Below are 15,758 nucleotides of genomic sequence, written 5' to 3' on the forward strand. Positions count from 1 at the left end.
CAGACTTGCCCAGATATTTATCTCTGAGGGCATCCCAAATCCTATCAAGTTCCTTATTGAAATTAACAATCACAGTGCCCACCAAATCTGAACTTCCTTAATAAGTTTTTTTTTTTTGTCTTTAGCATTCAATTATCTTATGGCAGGTATAGAATTTCATTTCATGGTCAGAGGGGTAGGGGAACATCAGTTTTATAAAGCTGTCAGCACAACTATATGCTTGAGGCTTCCTTTTCTTTCTTTCTTTTTAAATTTTAAAAGTGTGTTATAATTTATTCATATTACATCCCAATTGTTATCTCCTAGTTTGTATCTTCCCATTCTTACTCTCCCTCCCTTTTCTGTCCTATTCCCCTTCCCTAGACCTCTGACAGAAGAGGACCTGTTCCCCCATCATATGACCACAGCCTATCAGGTCTCATCCAAATAGCCTGCTTCCCCTTCCTCTGTGTGCCCACAGGGCCGCCTCCCCACCAAGCGGCAATGATCAAATTGGGAATACTAGATTTCATGTCAGAGGCAGTCCCCACTCCCCCAAAACCCTGGAGAATGAGCTGTCCATTGGCTAGATCTGAGCAGGGGGGGTCTAAGTTCACTGCATGCATTGTCCTTGGTTGGTGCAACAGTTTGTACAGACCCCCTGGGTCCATATCTGCCAGCTTTGATGGTCTCCTTGTGGGGCTCCTGACCCTCTGGTTCTTTCCATTCCCTCGCTCTCCCATACCACTCTGCCCAGAGTCCATCTGTGAGTCCTGGCATCTGTCCCACTCCCCCACTAGGTGGACTCTCAGAGGACATCTATGTTGGGCTAATATCCACTTAGAAGTGAATATATAATGTGCATGTCTTTCTGGGTTACCTCACTCAGGATGATTGTTTCTAGTTCTACCCATTTGCCTGCAAATTTCAAGATTTCCTTGCTTTTAATAGCTGAGGCTTCCTTTTCTTAAATGGGTACAAGATGGTGCAAGGAAAAAAGCCTGGTTAACATTATAAAATATCTCATATATTTTTGATGAATAACATACCTTAAATACTTCTGTGTCTAGCTCCCAACAACTACATCTTAAGATGCAAAATATCATAACCCTGAGTCCCATTTTTGGGGAAAAGTAGAATACAGATGGCTGAGAGAAGTCTCTGGCCAGATAGACCCTATATCAGGAGGTCTAAAGGCCAGTTTCTTACTATGGCACCTTTTTCCCCCCTATTCTTAATATGATTATTCAAGAATTATGTACATTATATAATTTTGAATTATATATATAATTAACTCTTAAAAGTCATTACAAAACATAGATATGTTCTATTAATAGCCAGAGAATGGAGCTAGAGGGATGGCTCAGTACCTAAGAGAGCAAACTGCACCTGCAGAAGATATGAGTTTGGTTCCTAGTACGCATGTCAGGTTGCCCACCACCACTGTAACTCCAGATCACAGGAATCCAATGCCTTCTTCTGGCCCCTTTGAACACTGTACTCATGTTCATAAAGCTGTACTCTCACACCTATATACATATAACTAAAAATAAAAGTAAAAATCATTTTTAAAAATCTAAGGAATATTCAAATTGTAGAAGCTTAAAGTGAAATGAGTACACATGGGTATTATTAGGCACCAGAGCAAACTAATCACTCTGTAACTCATGCATGTCTTTCCATAGTCTAAATATTTAAGAATTCAACATAGAAATGAGTGTAACATATGAAAGAGTTGTAACAACTGTAGCACGAGGGAATGGTGGCTCCTATTTGGGAATGTGTGAAGCACTGACAGAATAACTGATTAGTATTTTTTTTTCATAGTTAAAAACCTCCATATAATTTCCATCAGGAAGCTTGTACAAAAGTAAACAAAAAAGAACAAATGAAAATCTATCAACTTTCTTTCTGTACACTATAGTGGAGGCAGGCATTTGAGTAATTCTCAAAGGTGCTAGTGTCAGAGCTGTGAGTGAGAGACAAAATAAAGTGTGCGTGTGCATGTGCGTGTGTGTGTGTGTGTGTAGGGCAATTCTGACATGCAGAGTAAGAACTGTAAGATTTCTTGATGCTACAAAAAGATATTTCCCCAAAAATGATAAACACTGTGTACCAGAGGATCACAACCATACAGTTAGCATCCCTGAAGAGCTCAGGGATGCTCCCAGGAAAAGTAAGCAGTGGCTTAACAAAACTGCCTGGCCCATGAAACACCTCATGACAACTTGAGAGAGAGAGAGAAAATAGAGACTTTTCAAGTTTCTTTCTACCTTACTTGTCCATGAGCTACTCAGAAGGAAGGGAAGGGAGTAGATACTGAAAACGGAAGAGGCAGTGTTGTGGGCAAGTCAAGAACAACAGCTGAGGAGGAAGCTGAAGAAAGCTTCAACTCAGCTTCGTCAACCGTCTCCTAATTCTAGTGAGAATCATTTGTGTAAGTCTGGTTTTCATCGGGTTCTACTGACAGACTTACAGACCCTCAAACACCATATGGCTGTAGCAAACAGCTTAATGGAGCCCTCGGCACACTAGCCATCGGCAACCCTTACAGCTGTGTTTTCGTTTTAATGCCAGGTATGTGGATACGGGGCTGCTTGTCAGCAGCTGACTATGATGTGCCTCATGTCCTAGCAGGGGTATGATTTTGCCAGCTGTAGATAGTTTCTGAAAGTGTGTGATGTTTGAAATTCTGGGGACTTTTTAGAAGGTATACAAGTGCTAGGGTCCTGATCGGGTGGGTTGTTGGTTGCTATTGGTTGCAGTTAAACGGTCATGCACGAAGAAGAAATGAGGAGGAGGAGGAGGAGAAGGAGAAGAGGAAATGCAGGAAGAGAAAGAGAAGGAGGAGGAGGAAGAGAAAGAGAAGGAGGAGGAGAAAGAGAAGGAGGAAGAGAAAGAGAAGAAGGAGGAGGAGAAAGAGAATGAGGAGGAGGAGAAAGAGGAGGAGGAGGAAAGAAAGAAAAAAAGGAAGGAAAAAAAGAAGAAATAATTTCATATCTTGATGATGAAGATCAAACTTGCCGCAAGGAGCTCGAAGCTCGTAATCAGCAGGGTGTTGTCTACCATGGCGTTATTCCCTTTCCCCTCTTTTTTTCTTACCTATTTATGTTAGGGGGTTGAAAGGAAAGAAGAAAAGAGGTGGAGAAGGATGGAAGAAAAAGGAACCCGCAAAGTAGCAAGCACAGGCTGGAACGTGGTATTGATCCCTTTGGGACTTATTTCCCTTAGCATAGCATCTTTCGGATTCTGCTGCAATCGGCCAGTGTTCTCAGCCATGCGTGAGTGATTCTTTTCCTTGCAGAATCCCTTGTCGTCCCCTTAAGTCAGCAATACAAGCTTTAAGCCCTACACGGCTGCTCTCTGCAGGAGCCAAAGGATGAATTCTAGAAATCTGGCTAAAGCATGTGCCTTATTCTAAACCTAGTCTTGGATGGTGGTGATTGGCTGCGTCGGGCAGTCATGTGCGTGACATAGTTTAAACCTTCTCAGTTCTCACGAGACGCTTTCAAGTGGATGCCCATTTCCTTGAGTATGTTGTTGGCTCTGGTTCCTTAACAATTGAACCTCATTATGAATTTATTAAACTATCCTAAACAGGAGGGAAAAGGGATAAAGGAGAATAAGAATGAAACCTTCTGGGTGTCAGTTCTGCGGGGTGAATCCCTTGGCGTAATTCTTTGGGAATCTTGCAGATCCTCTACCCGACAGAAGAAAGCAGCACCGCTGGTGGCCCGAACTTGCTCAGCTTGCTCATCTTCTCCCCAAGCCCCTGCGCAATCATATCAGAACCACTGGTCTCTCCTCTGGTTCCCGCCTCCCATTGATGGTCATTTTGCAATACATAGCCTGGCTGGAGTCCCGGGTCCTTGTCCTTATTCCATGGCCTAAAGTGGCTCCTCTCAGTCTATCACAAATGTTTATCTCAGTGGAGGTATCAGTGGGGTATCAGTGGGTTCTCAGTGGAGTCAAGCCACCCAAGACTGCTTTCACCTTGGGCCCAGTTTAAGGCAAGATTACATTCCTTCCACCGTTTGTAGCAAGGCCATTGGCAGCAGATGAAGGGTATTTGAGAGGGTTATTTTTTTAAGCTGGTATCTCACTGGTGACATACAGCCTCATGATGACACATCCAGAGATGTTCAGCAACAAGTCATGTGGCCGCTTTTACTCAGATGGGAGCCAAGTTTTAGACAAACAGCATATGCATAGATGGGGTGGAAGAGGTCCTGTGGGTGTTTCATTGCTGATCCTATAGTCCTCGAAGCAAGCTTGCTCTTGTCTGTGGTGATTGCCTTCCCTGAACTTTCTCATCTCCCAGTGTTTGCCAGTGCATTGCTCTTGAGTGCATGAATAACTTTTGCTGTGAGACTTAAGACTTGAGTGCCTCTGATTTTTTTTTTTTTTACCTTGGCGTCTGAGCTTTATAGTTGCCTGATATTCTTCTTAGGCATGGGCTAGGCCAGTACTCGGTTAGATGCTAGCAAATGAATTCCAATTCTTTATTAGGAGTGGATCTCTTAGATGGATTTTTGTGTTCAGTTATAAGAAGTACTCATTGAACTATTCCATCCCTGATGTTAGTTACAGTGTGTATTTCTGGTCCCAGATAGAACCAATGTTATAAGAGCAACCAATTTAGGGTCCTAGTAGGCCACTGTAGAGCACCGTCCTTTGATAGTCCTTTAGCGACTGTTTTCAGTCAGGTCCTCACTCAAATTCAGATACTTTTGTGGTGCTTTGGTGAATAGGAACCTATATGATTCTTAAATGAAAACATAAAAGATCCCAAGGCAAAGCCAAAGCCACCAGATTCATCCTGCTCCTTGGCAGTGCCTGCAAGATATGTATTTGTATGCTTTCTGGAATGACAGTTGATCCAGTCCATGTAGTTCCCATGAATTTTAGCTGGGATTATCAGCTTGCCTTTATTTTTCATGTGAGCTTCTGTAGGAATTAACTCCTCTGACCTTTTCCTCTGAGGAGGAATTCTCATAACAGTAGTCGATGATGCAATTTAGTAGCTTGCTTTGAATGTTTACTGAATCAAAGTCTCACTTCATGAAACTACAGCAGTTGTGCTGGCAAATTCATATCTACTGCAGCAAACCAGTACATTTACATTGATGTCTCTGCAGAATGCAAATTCTTCTTGCTCGTTCATGGAAACTGCAACGAAAAGGAAAGCACTAGCCTGGTTTATGGTGACAAGGGGTCTCTTTAGCCTGGGGTACTTCCCTGCAGGAAAGATATCACATAGTCAAAGCATTTAGCACTGCCTCACTCACTGCCTTATAAGTTACAGCTAACACACTCGTTGTACTGGTGAACTCTGTTTTTTTTTAAAAAAAAATGAAGCAGTTGGGAGCACTGGCTTCTCTCCCAGAGGACCTGAGTTCAATTCTCAACACTCGCATGGCAGCTCACAACGGTCGTCTGTAACTCCAGTTCTAGAAGATCTGGCCCCTTTCTGCAGACATGCAGGCAGAACACCAATGCTCATATAAGTAAGTAAATCTTTCAAACAACAATACAGCGAAGCTTCTGGGAACCAGTTAGCACACCCCCATCCTTCTCTCCATCATCTTGGGATTCTGTGTTCCCTACAGTTTATTGCCTTAAAAGATAAAGGAAGTTAACAGAAGTTCCCACTTAGTATGACTGGTTAAAACTCCAGGAAGGTGATTCAGGAGCATATTTCTACATGATAAAAAGACACAGACTATTTTCTCTAACAACACAAACTGACTATTACAAGGATAAACTCAGCTAGAGGCATTTAGATGTGGAAGATCCTTCCAATCTGATCCCCTGCTTCTAACCTCAGCCTGATGTTGGTCCTTCCACACTGGCACCTCCCAGTCTTTCTAGTTTCCCAATGGTTCTTTCAGAGCATCGCTATCCCCCATGAGTACTACAGAACATTGAATGCTTCTCTCCAGTATAGTAAGCAATTCTGGGGAACTATTCCAGCTGGTTGGTCCCAGACTCATTACCAAAATGTACCCACAAAGCCGTGGTCTTTCTTTAGCACCGTGTTAGCATCACTCAGCTTTCACTTGATCTTATTCATGTCCACTTTGGTTTATCCACAGAAATAAGTTCTGATTGGTGCTCAAGTAATTTCTGTTTGTGACTTTTGCCATTTGACTTGATTTCTTCCAAACTACAGTCTTCATAAACTTGCAGTGACTGTTTAAAAGGTGCAGGGAGGTCAAAATGATACTCCCTTCCAAATGTTAATTTATTATTACACCAACTTCTTATTGAAGCTGCACTTGACATGCTGGCGTTGCAGCTCAGTGTGCTCCTAGAAGTATAAGATGCAAAGAAAGTACCAACTTAGAACAGGAAGAACAGATCAAGAAAGAGCGAAAGAGGAACGGGGGTAACTGTTCAGACTATTGTTAATATAACTTATATTGCCTAGTTTGGGGGCTACGATCCCTTCCTTTCTTTCCATTTCTCTCCTCATGTCCTCCCCGCCCCCTCTTTGTTTGGTTCTGACCATCTGTTGTTATGTAACCCCTTATGTTTCCTTGGAGTCTGTAATTCCATTTATGTCTCCTGAAGATTATTTTCTTGTCTTCTTAGGAATCAGATTACATGAGAGACCAGGAGAAGTAGTGCCTCCTGGGCACAGCACCTTCTGCTATTCTAGTCAGGAACAGTAACCGAGGTGTTTCCGTGGTCTTCAAAAAGCCTGTACCTCCAGGAGCTTCACAGCCACCAATAGCCTCAGAATCGAGGCATTTGTGGGACACAGAGAATTGGCAATTGAAATGCAATAGATTCCCACATTCAAACAGGTCACTGAAGTTGATCATTATCGTATGGGATGAATTTCAATATTTACATGGCCAATGAAGCTGTAATAAACCCAATAATATAGAACTACTATATTATGCATCTATTGAATAGGAACAAAGTTCCACAGAGCAGAATATTCGCAGCAGTGTATTTTATTTCTGCTGTGCTTGTTCCTGCTTTGGGATCATTGCACTCGCTACGTTGTAGAGACAAGAAGTGCAGCTCTCACCTTAAAGGGAATAGAGAGAGTTTAGCCTAGAGTTAAATTTGCGTGGCCATGGCCACAGGAACAGATCTTTAGGTTATTTCAGATTCACTATTCCAACATGGAGAGAGTTGCATAGTTTTATAGGACAAAATAGTAAATCAGTGCATGTTTTAACACACTGGTGGGTACATCAGAAACATGGGCACAGCAAGATGGGAGAAGCCTTTCTACATGCCTTGGGTGTTATTCAGTGGTACCTTCAGCTTTTGGATTGGTGGAAACTAGAAGGTCTCAGTTGAAAGATTTCAAAAGGTTTTAACTTTTATGAGCCAGGAATGGCTATTCATGAAGGCAAAACCCAGTCTAGGATAAGGTAATTAATCTCTGAACTTGCAATATTCCAACCTCTCTACAACACTGCAGTTCTATGAGTCAGTCAGTCTTTGCAGACACAGCTTCTTTTCATGAATTCTCCTTGACAGATAATCTCACATTTTCACTAATTTTTTTTTATCACAAAGTCTTTAAATAATGTTTTTCTACATCAAACTAGAGTGGGTTGACTTGTTAATGGCATTTTACTCAAATATATATGTCTGTGTTGATTGATTTTATTCTTGAATCTATTTAATTCATTATAACTGTTTTGTTTCTCCACTGTGGCAAAGCTTGAAAAACAGATTTTTTAAAAAATAAAAAGCAAAATGAAATAGGTTTTATTGCCATTATAAAATTAATATGGCTGCATATAAACACTTCATTTGAGATCTAATTTAATTTACATGCTTATTTTATTTCATGGGCATTAGCTTTATTTAGTCCAGTAGTTCTCAACCTGTGAGACACATGCTTAGGCAAACCTTTATCTCCAAATTTGTTTACATTGAAATTCATAACAGTAGCAAAAATTACAGTTATGAAGTAGCAATGAAAATAATTTTATGATTGGGGGGTCACCACAGCGTGAGGTACTGTAGTAAAGACTTGTACATTAGGAAGGCTGGGAGCCACTAATTTATTCTGTTATGAAGACATGCTTGCGATTTATATTGCCTCTCTAGTTTTCTACATTGCTATATTTATTGTATGTTTTACATTTGTCTTTTCTGTTGTTCTACTGTAGTTACATAGTTTCACTTTTTACCTTCATAATTATCCTCATTTTCCAAGCCTCCTTTCTTCTCTAAGGGCTCATTTGAGTCACTGACATGCTGGTAAATATTATTTGAAAGGAAGCAAAAAGAGAAAGCCCCTCTCTCTTCAAGTTTTGAGCCTGTAACTCTCGAACTGAAAGCAATGGTGTAAAACTGGCTTTCACAGAGGGCTGTGAACTGCAGCCGGTGCCCCATTGTCTGAACTCCTAGCCTCCTGGAGGTGGAGACCTGAGTCATCTCATGGTTCTCTTTCTAGTTCCCAGAACACTGCCTAGCACGTGGTCAACATGCCGTTTGTTTGTTAAATAAACAAAAGAGCCAGGAAGTTCCCCCTCAGTTCCAAGAAAGATGACAGAGAATTATATCCCCTAAAGGCCCTAGCTTTGTGACTCTGTCCTTTGTCCAGCCCCTCAGTAACCCAAATTGTTTTTAAGAGGAAGGACTAGTACTTAGTTTTTTAAGTCATTTTTTTAAACAAAATATATGTTAATAAAAAGTACACTGCAGATATTTTACATTCTGGCATCATATCTCTGAATACAGCAAATATAAGGTTAAAATAAACACCATTAAAACAGAAAAGGTAGGAGAGGAGAAAGAGTGGGAAGGAGGAATATAATGTAAAATATTTACTGAGTCTTTGTTATATACTCTGAATTGAGTTATGTGGATTATAGTTAATAGGTTTTCCTCTGGTGACAAAATGATCCAACTCAAGGTGAATTAAAAGTATAAAATCAGGTTTATTGGGGGGGGGCAGCTCCTGGTGGGTTCACTGGGCTCAGAGAACAGGGCTAGGGAGCTCATCAACACCATGTAGCCAAGGAGACAGAAAGGTAGGGAGGAGAGAGACAGAGGGAGGGAGAGAGGAAGGGAGGAAGAGAGAGATGGGGCAGAGAGAGAGAGAGAGAGAGAGAGAGAGAGAGAGAGAGAGAGAGAGAGATCGATCCTGTGTTAAGAGAAGAGGAATGCATGGTGAGAGAGAACACACACCTTGTGCACCTGGCTGTGGCAGGTGATGGCATAGGCAATTGCTAGGCCCCTGAGAGCAGGTTAGGGTTTGGGGTCACAGTTTGAAATCTAACATCAGTGTAAGATTAAGAACATGAATTCTAGAGGAAAGTTCCTGGGAGGAAAAATTCCAAGTCTGCTTCCTTACTGCTTCCTAACTTTGACAAATTAGTTAATGTGGCTATTGTCTCCGTTAACTGTTTGGCTGTGTTACTGTAAAAAAAATGCATATAAAAATACTTATTGCTAAGTTTGACATATAGTAAATAAAATACATTTTAGCAATAAATGTTATTGCTCACAGCATTGTGAATAGTGTAAAAGGAAGATGATGTGGAATTTGAGTGTAGATACAGTATTCTAAAGTCAAAAGGACTTTCTGATTTTTGCTTTTGGGGGAGGTAGCTACAGCTACAAATATAGAAGAAACCTAAGAAGAGCCTAAACTAATTACAAAAAAAGGAAATAAAAGGGTAACACAATACATGCTTATTAAAATTAATATCCTTAAAATATTTTATTTTATTATTTTTATTTTTATATATTTATATATAAATAGTTATATATTTATATGATTACACATATGTACAATAAACATCCTACAGCAAGAAGAACCATGATACAATCAGGAATTATATAAATGTTACGTTCTTAGTGTTTTGGCTATTTGTATTTGGAAGCCTTGAAGAAAACATCTTTCCTATTTCAGTTCGTCTATAATTCTGGTTTCATATCTAGTTACTTTTCTATATACTAAAAAAAATGTAACCATGAAACAACATTCACATCTCATCACTAAAGAGCAGTGATGCTATGACAAGTTGTTGGGGCAAAGAAAGAGACTTATTCTGGAAACTGAAGATGATAAAGAGTCCCGGCAGATGCCATCTTATCTTGGGATTGCAGGCACAAGGTCTCCATCGAGAGCTGTGGTGAAGCATGCCACATAGGTAGGCATCAGTGCCACTTTCAGTTGTCAGATGTTCTGCCTTCTTGATGTTTGAGCCATTATCTGATGCTTAGAGGACAGTAGGGTTCTGCAAACCTAAAAGAAAATGACTACTTAAAAACTGTTATGGCTCATGTATTTTAGTTCTGTAATTAACTAACTAGTTGTGCATTTAGCTGTCAGTTTTAATACATCCTTTCCCAGAGGAAAGGCTGTAAAAGGCTACATCTCTCTGGATGAACAAGGGACCAGACCAACAGTACCTTACCCATTCAGTGACTTCATTCAGAAATGTCATCTACAACAAAGCTCAGTTGAGAGATGACTAATAACTTACCCAGATGTGTGACTGTCAAATAAGTATTGTTTCACAGTTAAGTGGGAAGCAAGTGAAACTAGCTGGCTACTAGGATAATAAATATTCAAAAGGAATATCATCCAAAAATCAAGTATCAGATGTGTAACACATAACTCAGTACTTACTCTAATATTTACAGGATAAACACTGCTCTCTACAGTGATACAAGTATACTTGACAAAGGTCCAGAAAAGATTGTGAAGTCACATTTGCCTCAAGTTGTGCTCTTATCAGCTCAGTAGTTGATCCACTTACATTTTTACCTACCAATTTAAATTCAGCATTACTCTTAAAAGTGAACATAGGAGTTAAGTTTGGTGTTTGTCTAATAATCAGAACACAGAGGTGGGTCTGTATCTTCAAAACACCCAGTAAAAAATAATCCCTTGCCAGATTATTAGACAAACTAGAGGCTCTTTCAGTGTATACCTGTCTTACAAGAACAAGTAGGTTTTGACCGATAAACTATGTTCAGAAATATAATAAAATATCAGGGAATCAACTGTAATGGCTGTTGTGTATGGCATAATGGAGTAATTTCAAATGTTTCCAGTTGAAATCCTAATATTATGAATGCCATATTAATAATTCAGTTTCATGTAAAACCAATGGGTTACTGAGAGCTCACCAAAATCGAATGATGTTTAAAAAGTGTTCCTTGTATTAAACTTAAACCCAGAAGTTACATTCATCTTTTCTCTTCTACCTCTCCTTTGTTTAGGTCCACCATGAGCAAGACATGGGACTCAAATGCTTCAGCACACTGGCATCACACCTGGGCTGGCAACGGCACGCAGCATCGTTGGTACTCAGATACCAACGTCACCTATGTGAACTACTATCTTCACCAGCCGCAAGTGGCAGCGGTCTTCATTGGTTCCTACTTCCTGATCTTTCTCCTGTGCATGGTGGGAAACACTGTAGTTTGCTTTATTGTAATAAGGAACAAACACATGCACACAGTCACGAATTTCTTCATCTTTAACCTCGCAATAAGTGATTTACTGGTTGGGATATTCTGCATGCCCATCACACTGCTGGACAACATCATAGCAGGTATGTTGGCTTGAGCGCAGTAGAAAGAGGATATGGGAAGACGTTGCCACACATACCCAGGGTCAGAGCAGAGTCATTCATTTGTTAATTCATTCATTCATTCATTCATTCATTCATTCACTTACTCACTCAGTAACACATACTTATTGAGTTCTCAGAAGTGTTCCAGGTATCTACCTTCACCAGATGAACATTCTAAACAAAACACGTAATATAATAAACAAATAGATGTATAGTTTGAGAATGAGAACCTCCCCGCCCTCCGTGCTTCTGGATCAGTGTCATCACTTCTTTGGTACCACCTTAAGTTCTAGAGATGCAGGGGCATTGTATTTTCTGGTCCCAGTAGGGCGTTCATTTGGAGTGTTGGTGTAATACTGTTGCATTTCTTGAGGAACAGCATTTGAGGCATTCACATTCCCACCTACATAAGAAAATAATGAAATCATCTCGGCATAGTGAAGTCATCCACAGTAGTACCAGCTATATATATCAAGGCGCACATCCTCCCATGACATTCAGTTTCCTGCCATAATTATTTTAAGCTAAAAGATTACTTTAAGATTCTGCACATGAATCACTTCACTGAACCCCTTGACTTTGTCTCCCAGTTAGGCAGCCACTTGCAGAATTATTTGTTCTTCCTTTGGTAATGCTGACCACGTATCTGAGTAACATGCAGCTAATGCAGTTTTTCTGATTTCAAACTACACAAAACAGAAATTCCATGTTAGTAATTCATTGTACCACATAAACACAAAAATGCACCTCCTCTATTGGCTCAGGACAGGACCAGCTTGGTGATTTTTGCCTGTCTCCCCGCTGATGCCCCCTCAATCTCCTCCACCTCCTCTTTGTCTTTGGGGTTCTGTTTTCTGGATATCACAACTTTTGTCTGCTTCATTCTTTCCCAAGAAATATTACACCACGATGAAACATTTCTGAGAACTTACATGTCTGCAAATGTCTTTGTTTCTCCCTCACACTTGATTATATATAGTTATCTATGTGAGCAATTTTGGGTTGGAAATTTTTCCTCTCAGAATTTTAAAGGAATTGCTCTTTTGTAACTTCTAAGAAATGTTTGAGTTACCATTGAAAAATTTGACTCTTGCTGTCTTTTACTTGAGTTGTATATTTTTCTTCCTAAAAGTTCTCTGAGTTTTCTTTATCTGCAATGTTCTGAATTTTGTGAAATTAGGGCTGCAAGTTGGTCCTCTGTGGTTTCTGTATTGCACTGGACACAAACTACCCCTTTCAATCTGAAGATGAATGTGCTTCATCCTGGAGAATTTTCTCCGCAAAGTCTTTCTCCTTCTTTTTCTGGATGAGTTAATCACATGTAAGAGGCCATGATGCCCCCTTTTCTTGTTTGCCTCTTATTTCTCTATTGTTCAAAGGTTTGTATGTGTATGTGGTGATGGTGGATGGTATATACCTATAATATCTGCAATTTAGAGATCCAGGCCAGAGCATTGCAAGGTAAAGTTCAGCTTGGTCTACATAAAGACACTGTCTCCCAGATCCGAGGATGGGACTAGACAGATTGCGTAATAGTCAAGAGCACTTCCAGGCAACCTAGTTTGAGTTGCCAGCACCCACTGTTGGTTGGCTTAAAGCTGACTATAACTTTAGCTTCCTGGGAATTTATTGCCCTTTTCTGGCCTTTGTGGGCACCTGAACTCACCTGTATATACCTATACATAGACACACACACACACACACACACACACACACACACACACACACATGATTTTAAAATTATAATAAATCTTTTTTTTTTAATCCAAGGGCTAAGTATGTAGCGCAGTGTGAGCATGCTTGCCTGGCCTGTGCAGGGCCCTAGGCTCAGCCCTCAACGCCGGGAGGCAGAGAAAGGCTAGCTCAGCTTTCACCTTGAGTTCCTCAATTTTATTGTCTTAAGTTACATGACCTGTTTTTGTTTCTTTTCTGTATGTTTCTTTACTATCATTTTCTATTTCTGAGATTATAGGTAACGTGCTCATTCTATTTTTACATGAGTTTTCTACTATACAATCCTTTCTTTATTTTATATTTGAGGCTTTCTTGGCATTAAGAACCATTATGTTTTAGTGTGCCTCTCCAAAGGATCTATTTTATGATCTAGACTGCCTGGGAGGCTGAAGTGGGGAGATCCTAGTTTGAGGGCAACCCGAAGAACGTAGCAAGACCTTGTCTCTGAAAGCAAAGTGAAACAGAAAAGCCAAATTGAAAGAGAGTCGCATGTTAAAATACACTCACTCATAGGCTATAACTTTTAAAAAATTACTTTATTTGGGTTTTTAAAAAAAATGTTTATACCTCCCTTCCAACCCACCCAGCCTAGATAACAGAGAAAGGAGATTAAGGGGAACAGGAAAAGTAGACCTTGTTGAATTTAGTTCCTGGGAGCAATCCTGCCGACTAACAATTTCACCAAAGTTGCTGCTGGAACCTGGAACAGCAACTGGAGCCCGGAACCTTGAAGCCTTCCCTGGAGTGGTTCTCTCTAGGAGCATCTTGAAAGTGTAGTGATGAACAGCCAAACAATACCAGGACCCAAAAAAAAAAAAACCCACCCTCCTGTTTTGGGTATATCTTAGAGTCTGTACTAGGATATTTTTTAGCTGGCAAAAACCAAGTCCCTTTTTAAGTAGGTAAACATCACCTGTTTTCTCACAAGTCTGTTTTTCATCTTATATTTGGGACTAAAACAAAAACATGTTTATATCCACTACACTCACTTGTGATATTTGAGCTAATAGAGAGTAGATATGAATAGTTTGGTTTAAAAAAAAAACTATAAAATTAAAAAAAAATATGCCTGTTACCTGGAATGCAATAGTTACTGTGTAAATGTTGTGGATACTGCACTGGTGAAGAGCACTCTGTCTGGAGAAATTACTGAAAACACAGGGATACAGTGTTCTGTGGCTGCCTTCATTTCTTGCCTCTTTGTTTATATTTGCTATATAGTGAAGTGAAACAATCGTCTCAAAGACTATTCCTTTCCTGATCCAGGATGGCCATTTGGAAGCAGCATGTGCAAGATCAGTGGACTGGTGCAGGGAATATCAGTGGCAGCCTCAGTCTTCACCTTGGTGGCAATAGCCGTGGACAGGTGAGTCAGCTCCAAGTTGTGAGTTCCAAAAAGTGCTACCAAATTCCTACTTCTTGTCACCACTACTAAAACGTGCTGAAAATACTGACATAGCTACATGCCCGCTTACATTACTGCAACTAAGGAGCATCACTACAAAATCAATGTGTCACTGAATAGTTATAACAAATTACATAATTCATTTAATTACATGTATTTTTTTCAGATTTCAAAGTGTTGATATTTTTCATGCAGTTACAACTTGGGAATATAAACCAAGGTATTTAATTTTAGAATCACTGATGCATTGTTCTTTTTTTGCAATAACAAGGCCAGCTAGAGCCTCTATGTTTGACATATAAACTACATCACTTTTTGCTAAGAGACACACGATTTTTTTGTTTGTGCTCGTTCAGAATAGACATCTCACTTTTAAGAAGCACATTAAACACAAGGGAGCCCTGCAAGTGAATGTTATGTAATAATTAGAGATCTCTACAGTGAACAAAATCTATACTATCACCTGTATGTCAACTTCCATCTTAAGCTTGAGATTTTTACTTTTACCTTTTAGTTGGTACCCGAGTGTCCTTAAATGCTTTGAGCAATAGTCCTAACATGGCGCTTGAAAAAAAAATTAAAAATAAACATTGACCCTCTTTAGAGAGCAAATGAGATTAAAATCAATAATTTATGCTACTTTTAGTGGTTAATAGTAAAGACAGCAAAGTGAATGAAGCAGGACAGCTTAAGTCAATGTTCCAATTTGTATAGATACACAAAATATGGTGCCATGATGTGAAATCTAAAACACCCCGGAAGCAAACTATTGCTGGAAAAGTAGAAATGCGTCCACAGGAGGGGTGACTGGTAACTTCAGAATGTCTCTGAAAAGAGGAAAAGGGGTGAATATGGCTGCCAAGAGGACTGCAGCGTCTTCTGTAACGTTTAATTTAAGACCGCATGATGTAGGATGGGAAATAACATTTGTCAAGTCTGGAGAGCAATGACACCAAAGGACATCAAGTACCTCCTGCCACATTTTAATTTTTGAATATTTAACAAGGTTAATTAACAAACGAATGCAACATCGTTTTGTTCTTTGGATGGCACGACGCCTTGATCTTCGGCAT

General features: G+C 39.9%; 1 protein-coding gene across 1 annotated transcript in view; it reads left to right on the forward strand.

Moving 5' to 3' along the window:
- The window catches only part of NPFFR2 (neuropeptide FF receptor 2), a 36,853-nt gene that overhangs the window by 17,393 nt on the left and 3,702 nt on the right, over positions 1-15,758 (forward strand). The window contains exons 2-4 of the mRNA XM_084758196.1: positions 5,338-5,486; positions 11,191-11,525; positions 14,547-14,646. Of these exons, the coding sequence (XP_084614322.1) occupies positions 5,458-5,486; positions 11,191-11,525; positions 14,547-14,646 (464 nt within the window). The 5' untranslated portion in view covers positions 5,338-5,457. The remainder of the gene's footprint in view (positions 1-5,337; positions 5,487-11,190; positions 11,526-14,546; positions 14,647-15,758) is intronic.

The sequence above is a fragment of the Acomys minous genome (assembly GCF_964271855.1).
Source record: "Acomys minous genome assembly, chromosome: 15".
NCBI lineage: Eukaryota > Metazoa > Chordata > Mammalia > Rodentia > Muridae > Acomys > Acomys minous.